Raw genomic sequence first — 26,401 nt, 5'->3', positions numbered from 1 at the left:
TTTAACACCATAGGAGGGATGTCTCTCCTCATCAAGCGACAAGAAAATAAAGTGTGATCGCTTGATGTCAACACTTCAATAACATCCTGAGTCCGTATGGAGATGTTGTAATAGACAAGTTAGTGAAATGTGTGGCAAACGGACATTAGAGAAATTCACACTTAAACGAGTAACACTCGCGGAACACACTGAAAATATGGGGCACTATAAACAGATTAACCACAGTGTTCTTAGCAATATAAAGATAATAAACAAATAAGACTCATAACAATGTGTCATTATTGTTTTCAAAGGTGGAAAAAGTTGTAGTCACTCATTACCAGTTCTTTGAATTAGGCTACAGCGTCAGTAAGTTTATGATGGGACCAGTGTGGACGTTTAAGATTTGTCTCGATTTAAAAACTCGTGTTCATTAACAAAAAACGCAATATAAAGGAATAAATGGACTACTCGAGGTTATTACACACACTAGAAACGCTGGAGAGCTGACTACAATGATAGAACCGTACATCTAGCCAGGTTTATTTACCGCGACGCGCACTCTACACTTTTTCAGTTCAAGCCTCAAGCACCCTGTTTTGATTAAAGAGTCGTTCAGGCAGATTTGCGCTCGCACTTAGGTGTTAATTCTCATGTAATTAGAATGCATAAACCCACCAGGTTCTCGGCTCAAACGCACTTTTCAACGCCCCCTTTCACTTTTGTCCCCACTGCCAGTGATTTGTGTACCTGGATTATATCTCGCTAAATAAACAAGTAAATAAATAAATAAATAAATTAGCTTCGATAGTCAGCTTCTTTTCAAACGGAATTTCTTGAGAGGGTTCCGCTTGAGCAGTCTCGTCGTTTTCAGTTCTTTCCGTTTGTTTGGGGGTGGTGTTGGTGGTGTTCGAGGTGGTGGGGTGGGGGGGTGGAGGGGTCCTCCTTTTCACGGTTGGCTAGAGTGGTTTATGTAAATGTTCGATTTTAATTATATCAGGAGGGCGGCCCTGTCCGCTGCCCAATAAAAACGGGCCGAAGCTGACACCTGGCTATAAACACAGGAAGGATTCTAAAGGCTAATCAGAAATCTATAGAAAAAATCAACAGCCACATCTGTAACAGAGACCCAGACGCAATGACTTCGAGTGAAATTGAGCTCCCCGGTGAAGTGAAGACCGACGCCGCTGCGCTGATGGCATCGCTTCATTTGATGCCCTCGCCGGTGCCCAACCCGGAGATAAAGTACACTAAGGTTCGTGGACAAACTCTGGAAACAGCTTTAAACCTAATTCATTCTGTTTTATTTATTTATTGCCAGATGCTGACTTTTCCCTTCACGCATTAAATACGATGCCTTTTATATTTTCATATAATGCTAATTTTCATATATGATTGAGCACTAATGCGTAATTTTTAAAGCTGCCAAACAAAATCACGACAGTTTTTGCCTTTATCACGTACTGTTTCAGGAGCCGTATTTTACACTTACAATTCTATGCACCAAGTTTGCTTTCGGTTCAGTTATGTATAATGCACAACATTTTAGTGATTTTGTTTTGCAAGATACAAGCGCAAAGTTTTGCTTTGGTTAACATTTATTGATTGACATTTATTTATCTTTATTATCACTCTTATTTTTCTTTCAAAACTAGTCATTTAAAGCAAAGCTGAACTGACAGAAAATACAGACCTCTTGAAATGTTATCTTTATTACACTGTTATAAGTGTGCTTATTTAATTAGGTATTTAAAACATTTTTTAATATAAAATGGTATACACAGAGCGTCAATGTGTACGAACTGAATAAGAAATTAATACCAATTTTATATATCATTGTCGTCGCCAATTAGAACGATATCAGCAAAATGTCTTAATCATTGATGCATTTTATTGTACATCAAAGCCATCTGATGCATTTTACTGTACATCAAAGCCATCAAAGGCCATAAATATAAGTAAGCAATCTTCAGAATAACTTATATAAAACTTAAGGCTCGTGTTGTGCAAGGGTGTTCCGTTATCATTCGTTCCATCCCATAGATGGTATTTCGCTCATTATCCTAGTGCTCTGCTGATAGACAGTCTATGCGTTTTCCTGTTTCCATTTATCATATACTACTGTATCACGATTTTAGGTTTAATAATATGTTTTTAAACCATAAACCATCAGTATTTCTTCATCTAAGTTGGAAACGTATCGTTCTTTAAATAAAAACAAAATCGAATAAAATTTAATGACATTCCAAAATGCTGATTGACGTTGGATGCAGCGGAACGTCCGTAAACCAAAGATTTACCGTGTAGGCTATCCGCCTGAATTTAAAGCCATTACAGCGCAAAGGTTTGGGCAGGTGTCATCCATAAGGTGCATACTAAAGTGAATGTTGCAACTCCTTCGTATGAAGTCATGTTCTTTTGTCCGCGCCGTTTATTATTTCATGTTTGTTCTAAGACAAGCTATGGTGGTGCTGTTTATCGAGGACTTCGCTTGTTTTACTGCTTAAGAGAAATTTTAACACTCCATAAAAGGCCGCTGTAAACTCCCCTAATTTGGTAGCTGATTTTATTGTGATTGATTTATCACGCTTCTAATTAAGTTTGCAGCTCTGCTGAAAAGTCCACAGGCTCGTTACAGGCTTTTCCCTGCTGGAGTACAAGTGACCCTTAGATCATGCTCAGGTTATGTACATACACGTGCATTATTGAGTGTTTCATAACATAAAAAAATTCTAACCTCAGTAATATAACCTCATTTTAAAAAACAAAAAACGAATTTAAACTAACTTAGTGAGTATCGACATATTGTGTGTATTTAAAACGGACTGACTCACACAGTTAGCAAATTTGTACTTCTGAGTTGAAAGTACATGGTGCGTGATCACGCATCTGCACAGGCTACAAATTGCAGTAACAATAATTTGAACTGGTGGGCTCGGCAGTCAAATTTAGAAGACAGAGAGCCAGAGTCAAGCCGTAAGAGAGAAAAATGAACTAGAATCAGTGTGTTAGAGTGTTATGAAAGAATATAGTTGCATAACATATTACGGTATATATAAACATATGTAACATGCTATTAATTGTATGATTATTTATTAACACACTGCAAGAATATACTTATGGGTGTTTGTTTTACCCCGTAAAATCTTTTAAATGGATTATTTTCATGTTAGTAAATGAAAGGTCCTCACACACTAAGGAGCTGACCCTTACAAGTGTTAACATAGCTGCCAAAGGTTCTCAAAGGTTCTTTTGCAGTTCAGTAGCGTTTATCTCACTGCACTTAGACTAAAGGGCACTATTGTGCAGGATGGCTAGATGACAGTGCAGTATGGTGTGTGTTGGGCAATCGCACTTCTTTAGCATTTTCCTCACAGGTCTCGGACCAAAGGCCACAGCACTGAGGCAAACTCCAAATCTGCATGTAGAGGAAGTGGGGAAATACCCACCCCATTGAAATAACCGAAATAACTGTAAATGAAAAGTAAAAAGCAAGGTTTTGAATGCTTGCTTTACATGCATAACCCTGTCTTCAGTTTGGCTTCCTGCGAGACAGAAACATTCTGATTCAAAATGAAGGCACAAAATAAAGGGGATTCGGGTGCCCAAGACGTTTGGGAGCGCAGGACTTGGTGAATTAACCCCCAGGAATTTGGGCAATCTTCTGTGTGTGTGTGTGTGTGGGGGGGGGGGGTGGAGGTGGGGGGGGGGGGGTAGGGGGCTGGTGATTTATGGGCAGCTCAAGTAGCCCTGATGCTAGCTCCTGCTCTCCCCTCTCTGGTGCCCGGCAGGGCGAACAGGGATGGCAGGTAGTGCCAGGAGCTCTCTCTCAGGAAGGCCAGTGCATGTGTGCCCGTCTGCAAGGAGTGCCTTTGGTTCATTTCAGTGGGAGTCAGTAAATGGCATGAACCATCTGACCCGAAAGCTAAGTGTATGCGGTTCATTTTTGCAGCCAGAAGCTTAGCAGTTACAAACCTGGTCTTGCCACTGCCGTGTTGGCTAAGCAATAGAACGTGTGAACAGACATACTCTGCTAAATAGCAACAGAGCCTGCATTTTCAGTTATAGGTTCATGTCTCTTTTGTTTTGGTGTGCTGACTAAAAGAATGGCTGAAACAGGCATCAGTTTCCCCTGCAGTGTGGGGTTATCACTTGGCATGTTTGCAGAGTTAGTGAAACCCGGAGCGTGATGGGCAGGTGTGAGATAGAGCCATTATCGGCGTGAACGTTAGTCTCTCTGATTTCCCTGGCCCCCCCCTCTCTGGAGCCGTCCAGTGAAAGCTGCTCGCTGCATGAATTTCGTCTCTGTCTGAATGGAGCCAGCCCTCGTGCCCTCAATTGTGCGCAATCACCGCAGTCTAGGGTGCAGATGACCAGCTTTTGTGTTTGACATCTCCGTGCTCTTCTGTCTTTGGTCAGAGCAGTGGACAGAGGGAGTTCTTTGTTGTCCCCCCCCCCCCATCTCCCCTGCCCCAACCCCCTCCCCAGCTGTTTGTCTTAAATGCTGTTTAGGGAGAGCTCAGACCACTGAACCTGGAATAAAAACGTTGCGTTTGACTGGCCTCAGGAGAGGAGAGTCACAGCTTGAGGAGATCCCAGGCTGGGAGCTGCGTCCGCAGGGCTGATAGCACCACTGAGGAAGCCATAAATTTCCCACCACCGATGGGTGTTTATTGATGTTTTTCACTTTTTTAGCTGAGAAGAGAGGAGAAAAGACTGCAGGTTCTAATACTCCATGTGTTAAGGGTAATTAATACAGACCTAGCTTTCAGCTGTTCTTGGGGGTTTTAGTGAATCCTTTCTTTAGGTGGGATAGTTTGTAGCACCGTTCAGTGATTATGTGCCATTAAGCCAGACACCAAAAACAATAAATCCTTGCCTGCAAATCGAGCGTTGACAAGGATTTCCTTCATTGAGTTGAGAACAACAAGGATTAGGGGATTTTTTTGCAAGCAGCTGTTCTGGTATAACTGTTGTTAGGTGTTTAATTCACAAAAATGAATATATATGGTCTTTAAGATCACTCATAGATGATATTTTTTCAAACATATCCCTATTTCATCCATGGCACATTGGCAGTCACTGCCTCAGGTTAATATTAACTCCCAAGAACTGTAGCACTACTCCCCTCGAGTTAACTGATAAGATGATACAGGCTGCAAGATGAAGTCACCCCAAACCAGCAATTTGGGAAGGAATCTGGGCTGTAAATCGAAAGGGTTTAATATTCAACTGTGTTAACTTCGAGCGAAAAGTAAGAAGACTCGTGTTGCCGGTGATGTTTGCAATGTGTGCCATCTCCTTGCCACTGGCAGTCAGCCGTCAGACTTTCCCAACAGGCAATCTCACACCTGCCTGCTTGTTCATCTGTGCATGCATGTGTGCGCTCAGCTTCATCACGCCTATTTTTACCTTGCCAAAGGAAAAGAGTAAATAAGCCTGTCGGTTGCCGTGAAGATTTTTTTGTCAGCCAGTCTGTGAGGGGAAAGAAGAGTCCAGGCAGGTTGAAATGAATGAGAGAAGGGCACCATCAAACCGTCGCTGATTGAGATAGCACAGACGGAGCTGAGCAGCTCCCCATGGCTCTGTGCCATCCACCGCAGTGTAATATATGGTTCCGCCCCACTGTGTGGGTCACTGGCCCTGCCTGGCGAGAGCCTGACCTGCACGGATCTGGAGTTCTTCACTTCAAACCCGGGCTCTCACTGCGGTCCAGATCAAACAGCACCCAAGGAAGGGGATACTGAGAGCTGGGTGATTTATCACACCCTATGGAGAGAGAGAGGGATAGAAGGAGAGGGAGAGAGAGCAAGACAGTCATTGGGGGGGGGGGGGGGGGGGATAGAGGGAGGGAGGGAGAGAGAGGGGGGAGAGAGCAAGACAGAGAGAGAGAGAAAGGGAGGGAAAGAGAGAGAGAGAGAGGAGGGAAGGAGGGAAAAAGAGAAGAGGAGGGAAAGAGAAGGGACAGAGAAAAGAGCCCTCGATTAAATCATCAGTCCTCAGGCTCTTGTGTGAACTGTTCACACACACTTATACACATTAATACTTACCCTCCCAGTAACACATACACACATTCATTTTCTCCTTTTCTGTCCCACACACACTCACTCTCTTTCTCTCCCACACTCACACACACACTTTGAGACCCCTGGAGTAGCAGTCACACCAGTGCATTTGGAAGCAAAGTATCCTAACCCTCACTGGCGTGAATGCAATTTATCGCAAGTCATAAATTATGTTCCTTTTGTTTGTGTTTCAGTCTGAAGTAATCTGTTTTTGGAGTGTAAAATAAAGAAAAGAAATTATGGAGGTTGTGTTTGATGCTAGCTGGAAGGTTTTTCCTCTGGAACCAAATCATCACTGTGGCTGGGATTCTTACTCAGACTTCCACTTGATGTTTATTCTTTCTGCTTATTTTTTTACTCAGTATTCCACATATTATACATATTAGGCAATTTCCTTTGCATTTCAAAATGCCGATCTTGATCTTAAGAAACTAAGAGTGACTAACGGTTTGATTAAAGTTCTGGATTGAAATCAACGGAAATTTCTTTGTGAGTCGTGCACAAAAAAAATAGTTTTGCCAATGGAATATGAGCAAGCTCTTACTGTAAAAAGTAAAGTGTATGTCAAATAAGTGAAAGTGAGGGAATATGTAAGAAATGATTTAATGTTTGATTTGATTTAATGTTTGATTTGATTTAATGTTGAATGTACACACACACACACACTAAGTCAGTTCCTGCAGTGAGCCCTATGCTGTAGACTACCTCTATAAATCTGATTATCTCCAGGTATCTTCCTGAAAGGAGATCCTCGCAGTGCGAGTCTTTAGGGCCCCCTCCGCTCCAGAGATCCCCCGATTAGCCAGGCTAATTAACCTGCTAATCCCCTGATCTTTAGCGACAATGACACACCGGGACGGCGTTTGTCCCACTTCCCCTCGGACGCGCTTCACTCCACCGAGCAGAGAAAACAAACACTCGGCTTGCTGTGCCGGGGCGCGCCAGCAAAAGGCAGCACCCCTCCCCGGGATTCCGCTCTGCGGAGGGGACAGGGCACGCATTTACTCAAACACTCCGTCCACCTTCTGAGCAGACTGAGCAGCCGGCGATGAGCCTCCTCCTCATCCTCTTCCTTCTGCCTCTCGTAGGGAGAGCGGCTACTGTATGTGTCAGGGAGCCCCTGTGATATGTCAGTACTCTGGTGACTTGGAAAAATGATGAGGCGAAGCGTTGTTGGTCTCGCTGTTTTCACGGAGGAACCTCACAGGCCTCAGTAGATGTATCTCTTAACGGTTGCTTTCCATGGGAAAATGTGTTGTTTTTTTTGTGCAGGAGGAGCAGTTGGCCCAGAGCTGGTGTCATACATTTGTATGAGTTTGTAAGAGACTCCGGTACAGTTTGTTCCTGTTTGTTGGGAGAAGGGACCAAGCTCTGTCTTTCCAATGGACGTGTCATTCGAAAGCCGCACTTGTAAAGCCTGAGTACTTGGAAGTGCTCGGACAGGGGTCGTCCGTTCCAAGGCGGCCTTTTCTCTCTCTCTCATGTCTTTTTAAAATGAATGTGAGGAGTGACACTTTCAGCTTTCTCACTCTCTCCCAGCACAGATACACGAGGCCAACGCAGCAGTGTTTCCTAATGCAGGACCTGGGGGCACACTGTGTTAGCTTTTGTTCTGTTGTTATAAATTAGGCTTGATGGAGCTGTTGACTAATTACTGATATGGGTTTGGTATCATCTGGCAATAATCATCTCTAAGGCACTGTAGAGAGCAATGTGTTGTCAGTGATGTTTCAGCATATTTTTCTTAGCATTTGGCCCTTTACATAATGTCTTGAGAGCTGTCTCCAAGAAGCCTAATTGCTTCCAAGTCCTAAAATGCAATATCACTAGTGAAACTGATTCAGTCAGATGAAATACTAATTGATATGAGCCCAATTGTTTGTGTAGAGCAGCAAAAATGACTAGAAACAGGTTCTTATTAACCGTACTGTTCACACACACATCGACTGAACTGCACATGCCTGTCCAGTGATGTCCAGCTGAGACCAGTGTTTAGTTAACAGCTCGATCAAGCCCAACTAATTAAGAGCTCAGCCTGAAACCACAGACAGAGTGCGCCCCCTAGGGCCAGGGTCAGAAAAACTGCAGCCTAAGAAACCTGCAGGGAGAGAAAAGTCTGGAGAGGTGGACCAGGGTGACATATCCACTGGACGTGGCACTACGATGAGCTCTGATGCATCAGGCTCATTGTGAGAGGTATGAGACAGAATAAAAGAGGTAGCTGGGACCTGTATCGCTCATCTTCCCCATGCCCATTACGATAGTAATTAGAATTGTACTGAAGCGTTTCCAGGAACAGCTTCCTGAGATAGGACATAATATGAAACTTCCTGTGCAGACATGGGCCCAGGTGCAGAGGGCTTGGAATCTTAGCCCCCCCGTCCAAAAAATGAGGGATTTTTTTTTTTTTTGCATGCCCTCAAAGAAAGTGACACGAAATGACCGCCGTTAAGTGTTCCTTAACTACCGTGTGTCAGCCATGAGTAGGCCCTGGCGGCCAAACAGATGTTGCTCCGGCCTCAGTCAGTGCTTTGGCATCTCCTGCCCTCCCTGGCTCTGTGCAGATGTAAAGGTCCTCCAGAGACAGTGGACTGGCAGATGACGAATGGACCTCTGGTGAATGCTCGGTGAATCTGCGGAACCGAGAGAACATTCTGGTTCATTTTTCAATGTGCGGCGAGTGCCTGCGTGATCTTGTGGGACTTGTGTAGATGTTAACCTTCCTCTTCCTGTGCCGGAGAAAGGGATACTTTGTTTTATAGTTTCAGAGATGTGAATAGACAAGCCTGTCTGTTTAACAGGGACAAAAAAATGACAGCGTTGTATTTTTCGGAGACATTTAGTATACATTTCTACTCTTATTCCTGGCAAAAGCCATGGTTTATAATAGCCGGGACTCATCAACTTATTAGTCCAACATCCTAGTTCTGTCAGCATGAATTACATATTGATATTCACAGAACAAATGGTCTCTCTAAATGTTTGCAGTTGCCATGGCATTTATTCAGAAAGGCTTCACCTATCCGCAGACTGTCCAGCTCCCCTGGGTACTGTGTTACTGAGGGAGGATAGGATGTCGTGACAACATAGTGGCCTCTGTGTTTACAAAACAGCTGGAAGTCGGACAGCTGTGAGCACTTTGGCGCAAATGGAAATAGAGCCGTTATGTTTTTCATGTGATTTTTTTCCCCCCACTGTATCTGTATGTGCATTTATGTGGCAAATGTTATTTTGGTTCTAACACTTTTGAATGCGAACACAGAAAGACAGAACTTTCTTTAAGGATTTAAGGATCAGCATGACATGCGTCACTGACAGTCTCCAGGTACACTTTAGAACTCAATCTCTGAGGTACGACAACGATTCTCACCGCGGAGGGTTTTAGTGTGGAATTCCAATTGGGCATAAGCCATATAAATGCAAGATTTATGCCATCAAGCTGTCGCCTGTTAGCTTTTTCTCCCTGTGTATGGGGTGAGGATGGTTGAGGAGATGGTGAGGGGGGGTGGGGGTGCTTAGTCGGCCCATTTGATACTCTGCACTTTTGCACCTCTCGTTTCATCTTCTTTTTCTTATAAAGTACAAAAAAAATCATTTTAGAAAACATTGAGGGCTGATTTACTGCGCGGCCTTGTCGTCTTAATCAACTTTCTGAATGGAGCAAAACAAAAGTTAATAGCCCTTTCAGCAGAGCGGAGGCCGGACAAAGCAGTGGCTGATGGTTGTCCTTTTCTGGCCGTGATTTAGATGGGGGTTCAGCCGGCGGTTCTCCCCGCGTTACCGTCTCTTGTTTGGGCGGTGTCGTCTGAGCGGGGTTGCGCGGAGCAGAAAAGCTACCCCCGGACTGCATTCTCACTCAGACTGTCAAAGGGGGCCGGCGGGGGGCTGCCCTGATTTAAGGCGTTCCACTACAGTGGCCCCTATAAATTTAAAAACTAATTCCGCGCTCTATAGGGCTTTCTGTTTTTGTAGCGGGTCTTCAGTTGTCGCAGCCACTGACACTTTTATGAAGTGCCCTTAATGAGAGTCAGATTAAAGGCAGCCCTCGGAGCACAGCGCCTGAGAAAGCCGATCTGGCCGGGCTGGGAGGGAGAGAGAGCACCGTAACGGGCTGCCTCTATCTGCCGGGCGGTGGGAAGCAGCCAGACTGACGCAGATTAATTGGTGTGGAATCCATCTCCGTGCGGTATGAATGCCTGTGGAGTGGCACCGGCTGGTACAGAACACCTAAAACTTTCAGAGGTGAATAATTTACGCGTGAGGGTTTTCCTTGTAAACCGGCCAACTGGAGGAGAGAGGCAAGGGGGGGGGGGGGGGGTGGTGCAGGGCGGCGGGGGCGAGCCTTGAATCATTTCCAAATGAACCTGTATTTTATACCTGCTTTCAAGTGAATGCTCCGCAGTTTACTGCCAATTAAATTGTACTTAAACCGTTAAGTTTATGTTCGTAAATATGCGGAAGAGTCAGTGAGGATCAGAGGGGCGGAGGGAGTGCTCAAACCCCGCTTCGGTGCGTCTTTGTTCCTCCGCAAATAAAATGGCTGGATGAACGAATGTGTATGTAAAAGGGCTTAAGAGAGGCAGACGTGTTCCTTGCACTCCATCCATCAGACGGCCTCAGCGACTGAAGTCCACACAACCAAAACTGTCCAGAGCGACCACATCCACAAACCGTTTACGCCACTCTAACATAAAGTGTTTGATACATCACGTCACACTTTATTTTTTTCAGGAAGTGAGGAAGAATATCAGACACGAGGGATGATATTGGTCCTACAAAGAGGAGTGCATTTGTGTGATGCGAATATATTTTTGCAGTGGTAGAGATTAGAGATATAAAGATTTTACCTTTAAATAGATAAGTTGGCTGAACCCTGATCATGATTGACAAGCTTGCGGATTTTTATGAAGGATCACCAATTACTGCCCATTTATATATAATGTTGCAGCATTCCGGCACCTTTCCTCAGTTCACAGTAATTAATTTGAATTCTTATTCTTATAGAGTTTGGTTTGCATTACAATTCAGCGATAACCAACAGATCAGGGTTAAAACCAGTTGTGTTTTTTCATTTAAGTAAAGTGATTTAAAGTGGATTGCACGTGAGTGCTGTCACATTAGATCCAATCATGTAAAAGGATTCAGGTCCCATGGGTTGCATTCAAGACGGCTGACTTTTCAATCATGCTAAACAGATTCAAGATAGTTGTTAAATAAAGATACATTCTCTGCCTCCTCTGTTCCATCACCCGCCACATGTTTTGTGATATTTTGTGCATTTTTTCCACTTCCTCTTGTGGTGTTTATCGCACTTGGGAAACTTTCAGAATTTGAAATCCAAGGCGACCCGTTAAACGGACAGCTTGCTTTAACACATGGCAGAACCCAAGTACGGCACGTGTTTTAGGGTCTCGTAAAAGGGTGGTGATGTTGTGAAACGTGTGTCTGTCTGTGTGTGTGTGTGGGGGGGGGGGGCGTCTTGTGTCTGATTGGGATTTATCTCCTTGCCCCCCCCTCCCACCTCTTTGTCTAGCTAGTGGAGGACACCCCTGAGAGCACTGCAGACACAGCCAGGAATCCCAGCCCGGATTCCCGCGGCATCTGTGTGGGCAACACCTGTGTTGCCCGAGCGGATTGTGGCTCATATTCCTGCAGGACTGCGATAGCCAAATTACAATAACACTGTTCCCTGGATTTAATTAAAATAACCAATTAATTTGAAAAGAAAGTGCTATTCAGTCAAGCAAAAAAGAAGAACCTTCCATATTTATTTGCCATCTCAGTTTGACCCCCAGTCAAAGCCCCAAGTCAACTCTTGGTCAACTCTCATTCTAGTTGTCTGCATGTTGGGGGAGTTATATGAGTATTTACAAGCCAGTGAAAAGGCCCAATTTGTTATTGACTGATGCAGGGAATAAATACAAAGAACCATTCTCTCTCGTTCTTCTTTCTCCCCTATCCCTGTTCCTCTCCAATGCTTGCTCTCTCTCTTTCTCTCTCTCTCCTCCTCCTGTCTCTCTCGAGGCCGCTCAAATTTCCATGATGAAGGGCGTTGAGAAGAAACTAAATAAACACAGCCAATTAAGCATATGTGACCGCACACTAGAAAAAACGTGTCTGGGATGTCAGACCAAATTTTTGTTTTAATGATTCATTTTCATGGCCGCCGCAGAAGAACGAACATGCAAATTGATCCCTTTAAATTTTATTTTGTGCCCAGCTTTGCGCAGTGGTATGCGTATCTCCAAAATGTTTTGGGTGGGGCAGTCGGGAGGGAGAATTAAGACTATTAATTGCATCTGTTCTGCTGAGTTGTTTAGATTTCATGCTTGTTTTTAGAAGGTTGGAAAAGCAAATGTCAGATTAGCCTCTTATTGGACAGTTTATTGGCATGGCACTTGTGAACATGAAAAATTGCTGAATGAGCGGTTGAATGTGAACATCTTGTGGACTGAAATTCCCTTTCGCTCCTAAGGCCTCTGTGCAGCTCCTACTGAAATCCGTGTCGATTTTTTTTCCCTTTTTCAGATCTTCATCAATAACGAGTGGCAAAATTCAGTGAGCGGAAAGACCTTCCCCGTTTACAACCCCGCCAATGGAGAGAAGATCTGCGAAGTTCAGGAGGCAGAGAAGGTAAGACAAAAATGGTTAAAACACAATTTGGGATTTTAGTAATTTGGTGAATTGGTTAGGGTAGGAGACTTCATGGAAGTTCACTGGTTTGGATCCTGAGCGGGGCAGTCTACACGTGAGTGAGTTACCCTACAAAACTGTAAATGTTCAGTAAATCAGCAAATGTCCTGTTTGTATGTAGTAGCAGTGTATGAATGGGTTATGTATAATTTATGTTATGTACCCTAATATGCCTTACATAAGGTAATCTGCAAGGCAAATAAATAATGTACAAGTTTTGGTGGCCTCCTCTTGTAAGAGTAAGCCCATGGCTCCCCCAGAGGCTGCGTTTGCCTACGCTGTTCCCACATGACTGGGTGTTTGTGAGACAGCGGTGTTCTAGGGTTTCTGCTGTGGAATGCCACACGTGTTTCTCGCAGCCTCCCGCCTGGCGCCCTCCCCTCCACTGGTGTCCAAGTGCGAGCGAGTGGCCAAAAAGTAGCGGGGCAAACAAGCAGTCGAGTTTAGTCTGATGCGGTCGGGCGGGCCCGCAGTCTGATGCGGTCGGGCAGGCCCGCTGTCTCGCCCCCACGGCCGCGGTCTGCACCTCTCTGCGGAAAATCAGCGCGGACGGACACAAATTGGAAAGCGCTCGGGAGGCACCAAAGAGCTGTGCTGGAGAGAGGCCCTCTCTCTCTTTCTCTCTCAGGGATCCTCTCGAATCAGACTGCCTTTGAGCTGCTGTGGTGAACTGACTCATGGCCATAGAGTAACGGTGTGGAGATGTTCTTTCATTCTAATTCATTCTCTCTTAACGACTCTCCCCCTTCCTGTCTCTTTCCTTGCGCACCCCCCCCCCCCCCCCCCCAATCCAGGCGGACGTGGACAAGGCCGTCCAGGCGGCACGCCTGGCCTTCTCCCTGGGCTCGGTGTGGAGGAGGATGGATGCCTCGGAGCGCGGGAGGCTGCTGTCCAAACTGGCCGACCTGGTGGAGAGGGACTGCGCCTACCTTGCGGTGAGTGTCCTCCAGGCCCACATCCACCACTCCTCTCAGACTGCTCTATCTCAGCACTGTGTGCTCAGCATGATGGAGTTGTTATAATAAGGGAGTGTCTGGCGACAGCCTCTCCCATATCCTTTTGGCCTTACTCGGACCCCTTCAGACTTCAAAGAATATCGCTCTACGGCAGCAGTGTTGCCACAAACGTTCCCTGTTTTTGAACCATGTTGAACCGCTGTGCGTAGATTGCTCTAGACGCCAAGTGCAAAGGGTCGGAGGCCAGCTCTTTGTCTGAGCGTTGTCTTTTAATTTGAGATGAAAGATCTGTTGACATTTGAAAACGGGTGCGCTTAACACATGGGCTGACTGTAGTAAGAAAGGCAGAAATAACAGCTCAGACACAAAATTGAAAAGGGGGCTGCGCTATGGTCGATGTTGCATGAAGCACTCTCATCCTGCTCCTTTGTATTATTACGGATGCAGACACATGCTCCCAATAAATCTAAACAGAGAAATGAGTCAAAACAAAAGCATAATGACTTCAACATTTCAAACACGGTGTAAAGAGAAAAAAAAACACTGAAACCTTTTTTTTCCCCAAATTAAAACTAACATGAGGATGAATTACTGGACTGAGGAATTACCATCTGTCTGGACCCAGGTGGTTCTGATGGCACTTGATAAAGGCCTAATCCCCCCTCAGAGATGGACTCAAGGATGTGCGTCTTCGGTGCGTAGTCTACCATGGTGCTGTCAGGGTATCGGATTTCCTCCAGGACAGGATATAAACTGACCGTTGCTTCAGCAACATAAAATTAGACATGTCAGAGTACGTGGAGATCCAGATGTTCCTGATACATCTAGGGTATCAGTCATCCCATGAGTAATCCAGACCCTTCACGTGTTTTTTTTACTGCTCTCCTGCTCCCTGTCCCGCTCATTTACACACCTTTTCCTTTCAGACGCTGGAGTCCCTGGACAGTGGGAAACCTTTCCTCCAGACCTTCTACGTGGACCTGCAGGGAACCATAAAGACACTCAGATACTTTGCGGGATGGGCGGACAAGATCCATGGCTTAACCATTCCAATGGGTACGTTTGGGCCTCCTCTCGAATGCTGAAGAGGGGATAGTGGTCTCCCTGCAGAACTGGTATCCAGTAAAGGAGGGAGGAGGGAGTTTCAAGGAGCCTTTGGGTTTTGTACTGCTATGCTAGGTATACTGCTTGTGAGGTAGTTAAAAAAACATACTCATGAGTGTAAAGGATGAGCAAAGGAATCTCCAAAAGCTGCTTGTTAGCTAGCGTAGCAGGTCTGATGCAGGTTACAAACCATTACCCCTACCATCCCTAATTAAGGGACTTGAGTCCTTCTGTAGCAGGTTCATTGGATCTTCTGAGCTCTGCTGCATTATCTGATAAATTGATTAGCTTGCTGGCTAATTTACTAAATTTGCTTTATATGTGTGATGAGAAATTATGGAATGCATGCAACCGTAAATACCACATGGTTATAGGGGTTTGTATCACTTTAGGGTCAGGGATGGAAGAGTGGGTGAAGATCTGCGGGTACAGCAGGTGGGCCTATGCGGGTAGAGTGGAGATGCAGTGGCAGAGTGGGCGGAGTTGTAAAGGAAGAGTGGGTGGAGCTGTGGGGAAGAGTAGGAGGAGCTTTGAGGGAGCAGTGAAATGGAAGGGAGCTGTTGCGAGGGCAGAGGTGCTCTGAGAGTAAACAGATGCAGTCCCTGACCAGTTATAAATCTGAGTGCTAATGGCCACCCTCCTGTTGAGACTGCCACCGGTGGAGCACAGTGACTGGGCCGGCGGGGGGTTTGGGGGGGGGAGGACTGTTCTGGCTAATTTAGCTGTTTGAAAGGAGCGCAACGGGGAGCCCGGAGGCCGAAGCAACTCGCCTCTGATGTCACAAAGCAGCCGTTAACGGGGGTTTTGGGGGGGAGGGGAGACGGGGGGGAAGGCACTCAGGGGCCCACATGAGGGCCAGATGGGATCTGGTGGGCATCTGGCATGTTCTGTCCATTTTGCATTCCTGCACTGTCCAGGTTTAATGTCTCCTCCCCTTAAAGATATGCTGCACTAGACAATGGTAAATAGGACATGCCAGCAGGCAGCAATATTAAAATGTACTTTTTATAATATTAGACCAATAGTAGTTAATGGATCTATGCCCTCCTGTACAATGCAGCTGACCAATAAGCAAACGCAGTGCTTGTCAACTTTGGTTCCTTGGCTCTTTCATGTCCTTCAACCGAAACTTGCCAACTGTTTCAGTTTATCTGTGCTTTACTTCAGTTACCCCCACACCCCGCCCGCCCAGGCCATGGTTATTACAGCGCAAACAAACAATGGCTGGCAACACTGTTAGGATATGGGGATGGTGGTGATGTTCTTATCTGACCACCAGGGTAGACGCGGTGCAGCGCTGTCCTGGCTCAGGGCCTTTGGCGGGAGCGCTACCTTTCCAAGCGAATGTTTAATCAGCTGAGGCCTGCATGATTCCATCCTCCTGCAGCTTCGATCATATGAGAGGAACCAACTCCACACGTTCCCACTCTGTATCTAGTGTTTTTACTCTGATTTATTTGCGTTCGGTTTTTAAATCCATCATCTTATCTGTCGTCAACTTCAAATTTCCTGTTTTGTTATTTCTCGTGTTTTCTTTTTTTTCGACCAGGATCAGCTTTCACAGGGCCGGGGTGTTTTTCAATTTGTTTCTTTATTATGGACGGTGGGAAAAAAATTTGTTTGAGCAAACAGTATCAGAAGTGTTTTGATGTCTCTTTGAGCAAAAGTGCCGTAGATCAGTGTTCTGCCCTTGACTTGCGTCTGTGGCCCATTTTCTTTTCATACTCTGCCAAACCCAACTGGACCACTGAATAATAATGATCCTGTTTTCTCTCCCTCTCCCTCTCCTTCTCTCCCTGTGCCACAGATGGAGATTATTTTACATTCACCAGGAACGAGCCCATCGGTGTGTGCGGACAGATCATCCCGGTGAGTGTGTTGCCTGTTTATTTTCTATTCAAATCGGTCCTATCGAAAGACAAATACAACTCTCTCGGCTCTCACAGCTGCAAAGTTCTCCAACATGGAAGCGGGGTAGAGTGGGTGGGGGACAAGGGCTGGGGTGGGGGTGGGTCCGGGGTGAGTGGGGGGGTTGTCTGCGGTGGGTGGGGTGTTGGTGGTCTCGGATCGGGGACAGAATTAAAACTCCCTTTGTTGAAACACATTGAGGAGGTTTCGGAAACTCTAAGAAGCTTATCAGGCAGTGTGTATTTGGGAAAAGATGCTGGCAGGTGGAGTGGACAACTGCAATACTGAGCTGCTGAGGGCTGCAGTGTGAAAGCGTAGATTCAGTCTTCTGGTTTAGTTCAGGGAAAAAAGACAACTTTGGGAGGGTATTGCTACTGTACACAACAAAATCAGTGTAAAAGTGTGATAGTGTAGATACTTTTCTGAGTTAAATGAACACTTGAATTAACACTATTGATTTTGCTGTATGTAGGCACTCTAATATTGCAGGCAACTTAGACTCACATGACTATGTTATATAATCACTGTTATGTCTTAGTTTCATACTCGGATGTCAATCCCGATCTAATTTCTATGAAATCGTCACTAAATACGACAGAGGGCTTTTTTTCCTGAGGAAACGAGCGTGAGAGTGTGTGAGAAAGCGAAGGGGTGTGAGAAAGCGAACGGGTGAGCGACTGTGAGGAAACAAGCGCGTGCCCCCAGTGCCAGCAACGTGCCAATCATGTGCTGCCCTCTCTGCCCCGCGCGTCCAGTGGAACTTCCCCCTGCTGATGACTGCCTGGAAGCTGGCCCCCGCGCTCTGCTGCGGCAACACCGTGGTCATCAAGCCGGCCGAGCAGACCCCGCTCAGCTGCCTCTACATGGGGGCCCTCGTCCAAGAGGTAACCGCCGGCCTCTCCGCTCTGGCTGCCCGCTGCGGTCCTTTGCCCTCTCTCTCTCTCTCTTCTTCCCCTTCTTCCTTTATGACACACTGTCCACCCCCCCCCCCCCCACTCCCTGGCTATCAGGAAGAAGGGCTGGGTCCCTCGATTCCCCCTCTCTGCCTGTGGTTTAGCTTGGCTCCGGAACCTTCTCCTCTGAAGCTTGTTTCCTCTCGTATTGTTTTGACAGGCTGGGTTTCCACCGGGAGTCGTCAATATTTTGCCAGGATTCGGGCCAACGGCAGGAGCTGCGATAGCTTCGCACATGGGCATAGACAAAGTGGCTTTTACAGGATCAACTGAGGTAATTCTTCCGAGCAGCGGAACAGGAGAGAAGATGCGCCGTCTTTGTTGTAAGTGACGCAGCGGGACAATGTGCAGGCCACAGGAGGCAGCTATGTGGGCAGAAGCCCACTGGGTGAAATGTAAAATAAGTTTTGAAGAGCCATTAGCTGTATCATTATTCTGCACTCCAGGAGGCGCAGAGGTGTGCACCCTGCTGTAACACACATCAGACCGGGCCAAGACACGCAACCCTGTCTTTATTTGTCTCATTTAGTATTAATCTGTAGCGTAGGGCCTTCAGAGTGGCTGCAGGAATCAGGCAGGATTGAAAGCGGAGGTGGACCCTTCGGATCCGCTGAACAATAGCGTGAGGCAGCGCAGAGCTACAAAGCCACCGCAAACGGCCCTCTCCGGCGCCGCGCTCTGCTCTTCCTCCGGCCCGCTTCCCGCTCGCACAGGCCCACGCTCTGGCCTCAGAGGAGGCGACCCAGCCCCCCCCCATGTTGGGGGATCCCTCTCTCTCCCCCCCTCCCCACACACCAACCACATCCAGAAACACTCTGCTTTATAGCCCTCACAGCCCTGTGCAGTGAGGACCCAGGCTGCACAGACTCTCACTCCACCTGCCAGACTCTGGCCGGTGCCGTTGCCTTGGGGTAAATGGGAGCTAAAAAAGGAAGTGCATAGAGAGTCATGAGTGATCAAGAGCAAACAGTCATAGGGGCCAGGAGGCTGTTGCGGTTGGAAATACACACTGCAGCGTCTTGCATCAGTTGACGGAGTCCCAAGAGAGGCCCGGCGGTTTTTATAAACAGCGATTGTTTTTACAAATAATGATCGTGTTGTTATTTATCTAATAGACAGGCAACTTAGCATGTTTCATGTGATTATGTGGCCTTGTAAATCTACCTTCTGGACTCTCTGAGCGCACAGTGTTTCTGTCTGGCACTGGTACAAGAGTTCAAGAACCAAGGATGTGTTTATTCTGATTGTTAGAGAGCCAAGGAGCAGGGGCACTCTGGCAGAGGGCTGTATGTGTGTGGTAATCTGCAAGAGCCAACCCTGCAGCGGACTTGCGGACATTGTAGATTGCTGTTACCAGTCTGGGAAAAACAGAGACATCGTATCCAAAGCAAACTTTATTCTTCATATGGGGCTTTCATGTAAACACAGCTAGTAGATGGATGAGTTTCCTTGTCTAGAGCGTGCACGACACACAGAGTCTGTGGTCTTTTTGCTAATGCAACGTTGGCCACGCCGTGCCTCCCATCAGGATAGAGAGGAATGCCTGTCTCGTGTGGTGATGCGGGAGACTAGCCGGAAGGCACCGCCCATGCAAGAGTGATTTGCAACGACAGCAAACGCACAGCAATGACACGGCCCCTCTGCGGTCACCTCTCACGTTACCAGTGCGCACAAGGCCTTCCTCTTTTAATCAGAGGCGATGAGAGAACGCTTCCTCAAAAATGGCCCCCTTTTCTTTCCAGGGCTGCTGTTGTCGCTGTTTTCCCTGTAATCTGGAGTCAATTAGAGGGGGGGCTGGGCAAAACTCGCGCAGCGAAAGCGTGTAAATACACAGACAGTGAGTCACATCGGCGTTCGCGGAAATTAGAGGGGGGACAGTGGAAAGGGACGGCTCGCTCGGAGGTGGGGACGATCGCGCTCGGAGGCACGCGGCTGTGACTCGCGGGGTGGCGGGCAAGGTGGCAGGTGGCCCGGAGTGTTTCGCTTTCCCGTTAAACGGGTGCAGGCCTGTGATCTCAGCCTGAGTCACCCATACGCGCGCAGGACCATCAAAGCGAGCTACGGGAGAGTGTGTGAGGGGGGATGATTCATGCCAAACAAATGTTTACCGACCCAACAGCTGTTCTACAACTCAGCCCAGCGTTCTCAGCAGGCCTCCCTGTTGATTTCCCAAGTCACATTTATGCGGCCCGCGTTATTGTTTGGGGGGGGCAGGCTGTCCCGGCATTGGAACGCCCTTCCGTGTGAGGAGCGAATCTGCTCTGTTTCCACTCGCCTGCAGTGGGGGGGGGGCAAGTTGTTTTCCTAACCCTCACCCTCTCCCACCGCCCCACTCGCCACACTATCTCCTGGAAAACAGAGGGAGAAAATATTCCGTGTCAGCGACTCTTTCGCGGAGACAGGAAGACGTGCGAGCGTTTGTTTATGATTACCACCGCCGCTCGCTGGTATCCCAAGGTTCCCTCGGAGAGCGCATCTTGCGCGATGGCAAGAAGAAGGAGATGTCCTGTCTGATGTGAGAACACTCAAACAGAACCAGCTGGGGAGGCTCAATAATGCTAACACATGCTTAATTGGTATTGACACTCCATGTACTTTATAATGCCTGGATATGTCGCCCTTGGAAGTCTCCGAGGTTAGGTTGGAAAGAGACATGGGAAAATGTGGTGAAGAGTGTCCCTGCACAGACAGTCAGGGCAGCGTTTCAAAGGAAGTGAATTATAAAAGAGAATTGATTAATAGAACATCCCTGCTGTATTTGGTGAGACGTTCGGACAGCTTTGAATTGGCAAGGTTTCTCCCCTCACCACATGACACGGGAGAGTCAGAATCCTATCAGAGAACAGTTCACTCCCTCTGGTCCCTTTGGTGTTTGTTGTTTTGTCAAGGCTGATCTCTTTAACACATCTCTCCCATTCTCTCTGCCAGTCACTCATAAATCAAGGTTGCCACCTACACAACCTGCGGTCTCTCCTTCCTGTACTTGATTAAACCACTGATACCTTTCAGTGCTGAAATATCACTCCTCCCTCACTTCCGACACCCCCCCCCCCTCAAAAAAAAGAAGAAATTGTAATAGATAATTTGGATTTATGCTTGTCATGCTCCAATTTCGGAAGACCTGCTTGCCTCTCTCCTGTGTGGCTCTGCCCAACCTGCAAAGTCATTTAATGGCAGCAACCCACTGATTTACTGATCTGGCTGCCGGAGTTCACTGCAGGCCCGCGTCTCTGTGAGTGAAAACCCAACTCCGTTTCCTTCCCAGGTTGGGAAGCTGATCCAAGAAGCAGCTGGAAGGAGTAATCTGAAGAGAGTAACGCTGGAGCTCGGGGGAAAGAATCCCAACATCATTTTTGCAGATGCAGACTGTAAGTTCTCAGACCTGGTTTTATTAGTTCCTTGTCATTTCCTGTTAAGGCTAATAGGTGGTCTTACACAAGCTTACAGGTGCTTTCAGAGGCTATTGGTGCTGTTACTGGATTGTTTCAAAAGGCACTCCATGTTGGGTCTATGAAAAAAAAAGTCAGGGTAAATATTTGGTTGATGTATTAAGCATTTACAGACCAGCCTGGAAAAGGCTACTGGTTTGACGTGTGCTTGTTTGTATTAACAAAATGACCTGTGGGGCTCATTTGAAAACAGTTTTTGAGTGTAACATGTAAGTCCCATTTAAAGTGATGTATTAAATGATGAATATCAGTCTTTTTTCAAAGAATACTTCTAGGCACCCTTGTTTTCTAGAGTTATATATTTCCATAAAGGCAATCACCTCGGATTGATACTGTCCATTCGAGAGAGCTAATCTTTCTGTAGCTTGTGCATTTCTCCAGCTGGAAAGAAGTGAATGTGTTTGCAACCTATGGATTAGCCAATGTCAATACCTATGACAGGGTGCATGCGTCTTTTTACAGTTCCCACTAAAACTACCAGCTGAATGAGTCTCATGTTAGTACTAAGTGGCTTTCCAAATTGGAGTATCAGTGCTTTCAAATGCTTTCAGCAGCCGTGATCCTGGCTCCTTGTGGCCTGTAAATTAGTGAAATGGAACCTGCCCTAGCTGTTAGCATCAGACGAGCGCCATAAATCACTGGGTTAACCCCTCGCATGCCACTGGTGGGGCTTGCCTCTCAGGTTTCGGATGTCAACAAGCTGAGAGAAATTTAACGCAGCAGTGAAAATCTCAATTACGTCAGTTGTGCAATGTGTAATGTTGATCACAGCATCTAGCTTAACTCTGTGTGACAAATGACTTTCTTTAAGAGTAAGAAAAATGACTTGTGTAAGTTGGTGTCCAAGTAGCCACCCATGTGCAGGAACAAGATACAGTATTTTGAAATATGGATTTAATCCTAATCTCTCTGTTTAAAACACATTATTAACTGACATCTGGAGTGCCCTCTATGTTCCTCACATTACATAATCATATTACTTATTTGCTTTGCATTATACTCCAAAATGTGCTGACGCTGGTAATGTGTCATATATGACATTTACCTGAATTGTTGGTGAGTGAGCAGACCAGTTGAGTAAAGTCCTTTTCCTCCTCCTCATCCTCCTCAGTGAATGTGGCCGTGGAGCAGGCCCACCAGGGTGTCTTCTTCAACAATGGCCAGTGTTGCACTGCCGGCTCCCGCATCTATGTGGAGGAGCCCATCTACGAGGAGTTTGTGCGCAGGAGCGTGGAGAGAGCCAAGAGGAGGGTGGTGGGGAGCCCCTTCGACCCCACCACCGAGCAGGGCCCGCAGGTAACGAATCCCTCAATGAAAAATTACTGAATCAGTGGAGGAATTTGGAGGTCACTCTATTTGTGCCACCTCTCTAATGGCTTGAAGAAGAAGGAGTGTTTCTTTGAAATAAGTGTCCATACAGTAATCTGGCAAGATGTAGTGCACACTTTAACTTTGTGGATCATCACCATCCAAAACAAAGAAAATAATGGCCTTCTGTGACCTTTATCAGTTTATTTAGCAACAAAATAAAAACCATAAAATAAAATAATAAAATTGTAGTGTAATAAAATAAATAGTTTCGCTAGAACTCCAAGTTGTAATCCGGATTGGTTTTAGGTGTTACATGCAAATGTTTTTTTCACCTTCTCTGCTTGCAAACCAGCTCTCTCTCTTCCTGACCCCAGATCAGCCAGGAGCAGCAGAGCCGTGTGCTGGAGTATATCCAGAGTGGGATCAATGAGGGAGCCAGGCTGGAGTGTGGAGGCAAAGCCCTGGGCTTGAAGGGTTTCTTCATCGAGCCCACCGTCTTCTCAAACGTCAGTGATGACATGCGCATCTCCAAGGAAGAGGTACACAAATAACTTGACTGACCTGGGAATCACACACACCTGTATTGGTATGTTTGTGCAACTAGAGTGAGCCCTGGAAAGCGGCTCAAAGATAATACCAACCTTCTGTATTGGCTAATAGCAGTGAGAGAACACTGCTCCTGATTTGAAAACTGACCAATAAGCACACCTCAAACAATGTAACAGTTGAAGTGACCTCACTGCTGTTGCTAATGAAATGATACTCCTGTTTTTTGAATCTTTTTTTACTTCTTTATTGTCTCCTACAGATCTTTGGCCCAGTCCAGCAGATCATGAAGTTCAAAACCATTGAGGAAGTGATTGAAAGAGCCAACAACTCAGATTACGGGCTGACTGCTGGTGTATTCACCAATGACATCAACAAAGCCATGACACTGTCCACTGCCCTGCAGGCCGGCACTGTTTGGTATGGGACATTCAAACACTATCCTTGCTGCTATACTCCCTACCTAAGTTAGTCTCTTGACAGACATTTAAAAGTTTATATTCATTGCTTGATTAATTGTCCTTATTTTCTCTGAAGTCTGTCCTCAAAGGACAGACTTACAGTGCTAGTACTATAAAAACATGCATTCAAAATAGAATGTGTCATTTTTGCCAGTGTAAAGGATCCATCCCCTAAAATGAGAGCACTCAGACAGCGTTGCAGGAAGAAATGATAAAGAGGACTAAATAGAAGGGAGAGGACCCACAGAGTGATAATGTATGCTTTGTGTCTTCCATAGGATAAACTGTTACAATGCCCTGAGCTCTCAGTGTCCGTTCGGAGGATTCAAAATGTCTGGAAACGGGCGAGAGATGTAAGTACCCCACCCCCCACCCGGTGTTTGGCTCGGTGTCAGCGAGTGCGAGCGGGAGCCAAACTGGTAATAAACTGGAACATGTTCCCCTCAGCCGTGAAAGGGATCTGGAGGAAAGTTTGTAGCTGAAATTCTGTACTCTTTACATGCAACATGCCATCTGGATGGGTTTTTTTTGCATGTCTTCAAATTTACCAAGATCTATGTAGCAGAAACACACACGTACACACACGCATACATGCGAACACACACACACGCGCACATACACCCATGGGCACACGTACACAACAAATATACACACACTCACCAAAGAGATTGACTCAGTACGCACTGTGGATTTTTTGTGTTTTCAGTTGTTTCCCGGGGACAAAACATAAATGTTCCAGCATTACTGACACAATTTAGCATTTAGCCCTGCCTTCCTCCTGAAACGGCAATGATAAAACAACAATAACGGGCTGGCTGTCCTCGTGTCTTTTCCAGGGGCGAGTACGGCCTGAGAGAGTACTCAGAGATGAAGACAGTCACGATGAAGCTGCTGGAGAAGAACTCCTAGGGCACGCGATGTCCTGGGGAGTGCTTCCTCTCCTGCTGTGCGCACCTCTAACCGGCCATCTCCACTAACCGTACTAAAGCACTCGGAGAGGTGATCTACTGACCCCTCCCCCCTTCAATGGACACACACATACACACACACACACACTACTGCCGTACCTCTCTCCCACCGCCCCCTCGCCCCCTGCTGTTAACTTATTGTACTGCGTGGGGAAGGGGTACGGCTGTGAAGGGGGGTTATTTAAAACCGCGCACATCATCTGAAACCTCATGTATCATTGCCTTATTGCGTAGCATTTGCGAATCCATGTTTGTTTTAGTTCTGATGAAGGCCACTGACCCTCTCCTTTCTAAAAAAGACTCAAGTGATATGTTTGTTTTAACTGTGTATTCTAATTCTTTGTGATTTTTCTTCTTTTACTACTTAACACTGTATATCACTTTTACTGATATTTTAAAAGATACTTTCAACCAATGTAAAAACTGCGAACAAAGAATGGTTATCCTGTAAGTCCTGTTTTAGTCAGGTCCATCGACAATGGAGTCGATCCAGTTTATACAACCGCAAACGATTCTACATTGGTGTCCATTTATTATCATGTGTATACAATTATGTACTATGAAAAAAATAAGAACTAAGAAAATATAAAAAATGACTAGTTTTTTTCTTTTGTTTTCATTAAAAACATTTTTTTTTCCAAAAGACGGGCTGTGTTTGTGTTTATTTCTCTGGGGGGGGGTGTGAAGCGGTGCACTGGCCTTCGCATCAGAGCCCCCCCCCATTCTCAGCCGGACTATCTCAGCTCTGACATGGCGCGCGGGTATTTCATGAGGTCACACAATTTACTGTTCCGCTCTGGCCGGAGATCTGAGCGGGTGAGGCTGGCGGAGGCCCTCCGCCGCGATTCATATTTAACTATCGGCAGGGATGAAGAAGACACCGCTGCTGTAACTCTGGAAGAAGAAAAACAAGCCCAATCTACTCACTCAATGAGGCGTCTGGTGCGAGCCCCGGCGATGCTGGGAGATGGCTGTAAAGCCAGGAGAGGCGCCGGGCGTGCTTCCCTCTTAAGCGACGCAGGCAGTTGCGCTGTGATTTATTACGGGTTTTCGTACGGTATTTTAACCAGGACAAGATATGAATATGAATTATATAGTTTCTCGCTGTTCGCGTATCGTTGAGTTTGTGAGTGGAATGCAGAGGTCTTCCACCGCTTGCCGTGGTGAGCTGCTAACACAGATTTACTTTCTGTGTAAGTTAAGGAGCCAACTAACGCGGACCTGGGAGGCAGAAATTTCACCAAATTTCAGTTTTGCCTCACCATTTACTTCTGCTGAAGCCCATTTCCAGAATGCGATCTGGCTCATTTGTGTCTTCAATTCCCTGTAAGTGCTGCTGCACTCAAATTTTCCGTCTCACTTACCCGGGGTCTTTGATGCTGGGTCATCTACCTTGTGGTCAGTGGCTGTGAAGAGTTTTAAAGACAGATGCCAATATGAATATGTGATGCTGGTGAATCATGTCTTTTTATGCTAGCGATAAAAAGCCACAGTCAGTCATATGTGGCTAGCAGATTAACAGTTTGAAGTTTGGTGAAATCTAAACATGTTCCTGAAAAAGACTGACCAAGGGGTGGACTGCTTGTGACAGAAAATGAGTGTGTGTAAATGTATTTTGGGGTTTTGTGAATAGTGTGTGTATGTGTGTGTGAGCGCGCGCATTTGTTTTTGTCTGTGTGTGTGTGGGTCCATGTGTGTGTCTTTGTGTGTGTGTGAAATTATAGACGGTCATGCTTCGAATGACAAGGAGCAGTCCAGATGTGTGCACCCTCATCTGGAATCCTCCCTTGCCAATTGCTGTCCAAAATGTGAAAAAGGATTTTCCCACAATCCCCCTGCCAATAACCATCGCTGGTCTTTCCCAAGGGGGACAAGTGTGCATCCCACTGCAGCGCAGTGTTAGGACAGAGAACACCAGCGGTTGACCGGGAAGTTAAAGCATAACCCCAGGGTAAGGACATAGGCTTGGACGAGGACCACTGAAGGAGGGGAGGGGTACGCCAGCTGT

At 46.3% G+C, this 26,401-nt stretch overlaps 1 protein-coding gene across 1 annotated transcript; it reads left to right on the top strand.

The window, feature by feature from the left end:
- Positions 1-959: 959 nt before the first annotated feature.
- Positions 960-24,894, top strand: aldh1a2 (aldehyde dehydrogenase 1 family, member A2). Its single transcript, XM_036543396.1, has 13 exons — positions 960-1,234; positions 12,573-12,677; positions 13,532-13,672; positions 14,620-14,749; positions 16,605-16,666; positions 17,461-17,589; positions 17,819-17,932; positions 20,924-21,026; positions 22,219-22,403; positions 22,793-22,957; positions 23,227-23,384; positions 23,704-23,778; positions 24,262-24,894. Exons 1-13 carry the CDS (start codon positions 1,118-1,120, stop codon positions 24,332-24,334), a joined length of 1,557 nt encoding a protein of 518 aa, XP_036399289.1. The 5' UTR covers positions 960-1,117; the 3' UTR covers positions 24,335-24,894.
- Positions 24,895-26,401: the final 1,507 nt, after the last annotated feature.

The sequence above is a fragment of the Megalops cyprinoides genome, chromosome 13, assembly GCF_013368585.1.
Source record: "Megalops cyprinoides isolate fMegCyp1 chromosome 13, fMegCyp1.pri, whole genome shotgun sequence".
Taxonomy (NCBI): Eukaryota; Metazoa; Chordata; class Actinopteri; order Elopiformes; family Megalopidae; genus Megalops; species Megalops cyprinoides.
This window is presented reverse-complemented; position numbering and strand designations above follow the sequence as displayed.

Excerpts from the sequence above, each read along its gene's own strand:
- aldh1a2 (XM_036543396.1), top strand. The coding sequence starts at position 1,118 with ATGACTTCGAGTGAAATTGAGCTCCCCGGTGAAGTGAAGACCGACGCC. Across the intron at positions 14,750-16,604 it reads TGGCTTAACCATTCCAATGG|ATGGAGATTATTTTACATTC; the intron begins GTACGTTTGGGC and ends CCTGTGCCACAG. Across the intron at positions 17,590-17,818 it reads TGGGGGCCCTCGTCCAAGAG|GCTGGGTTTCCACCGGGAGT; the intron begins GTAACCGCCGGC and ends TTGTTTTGACAG.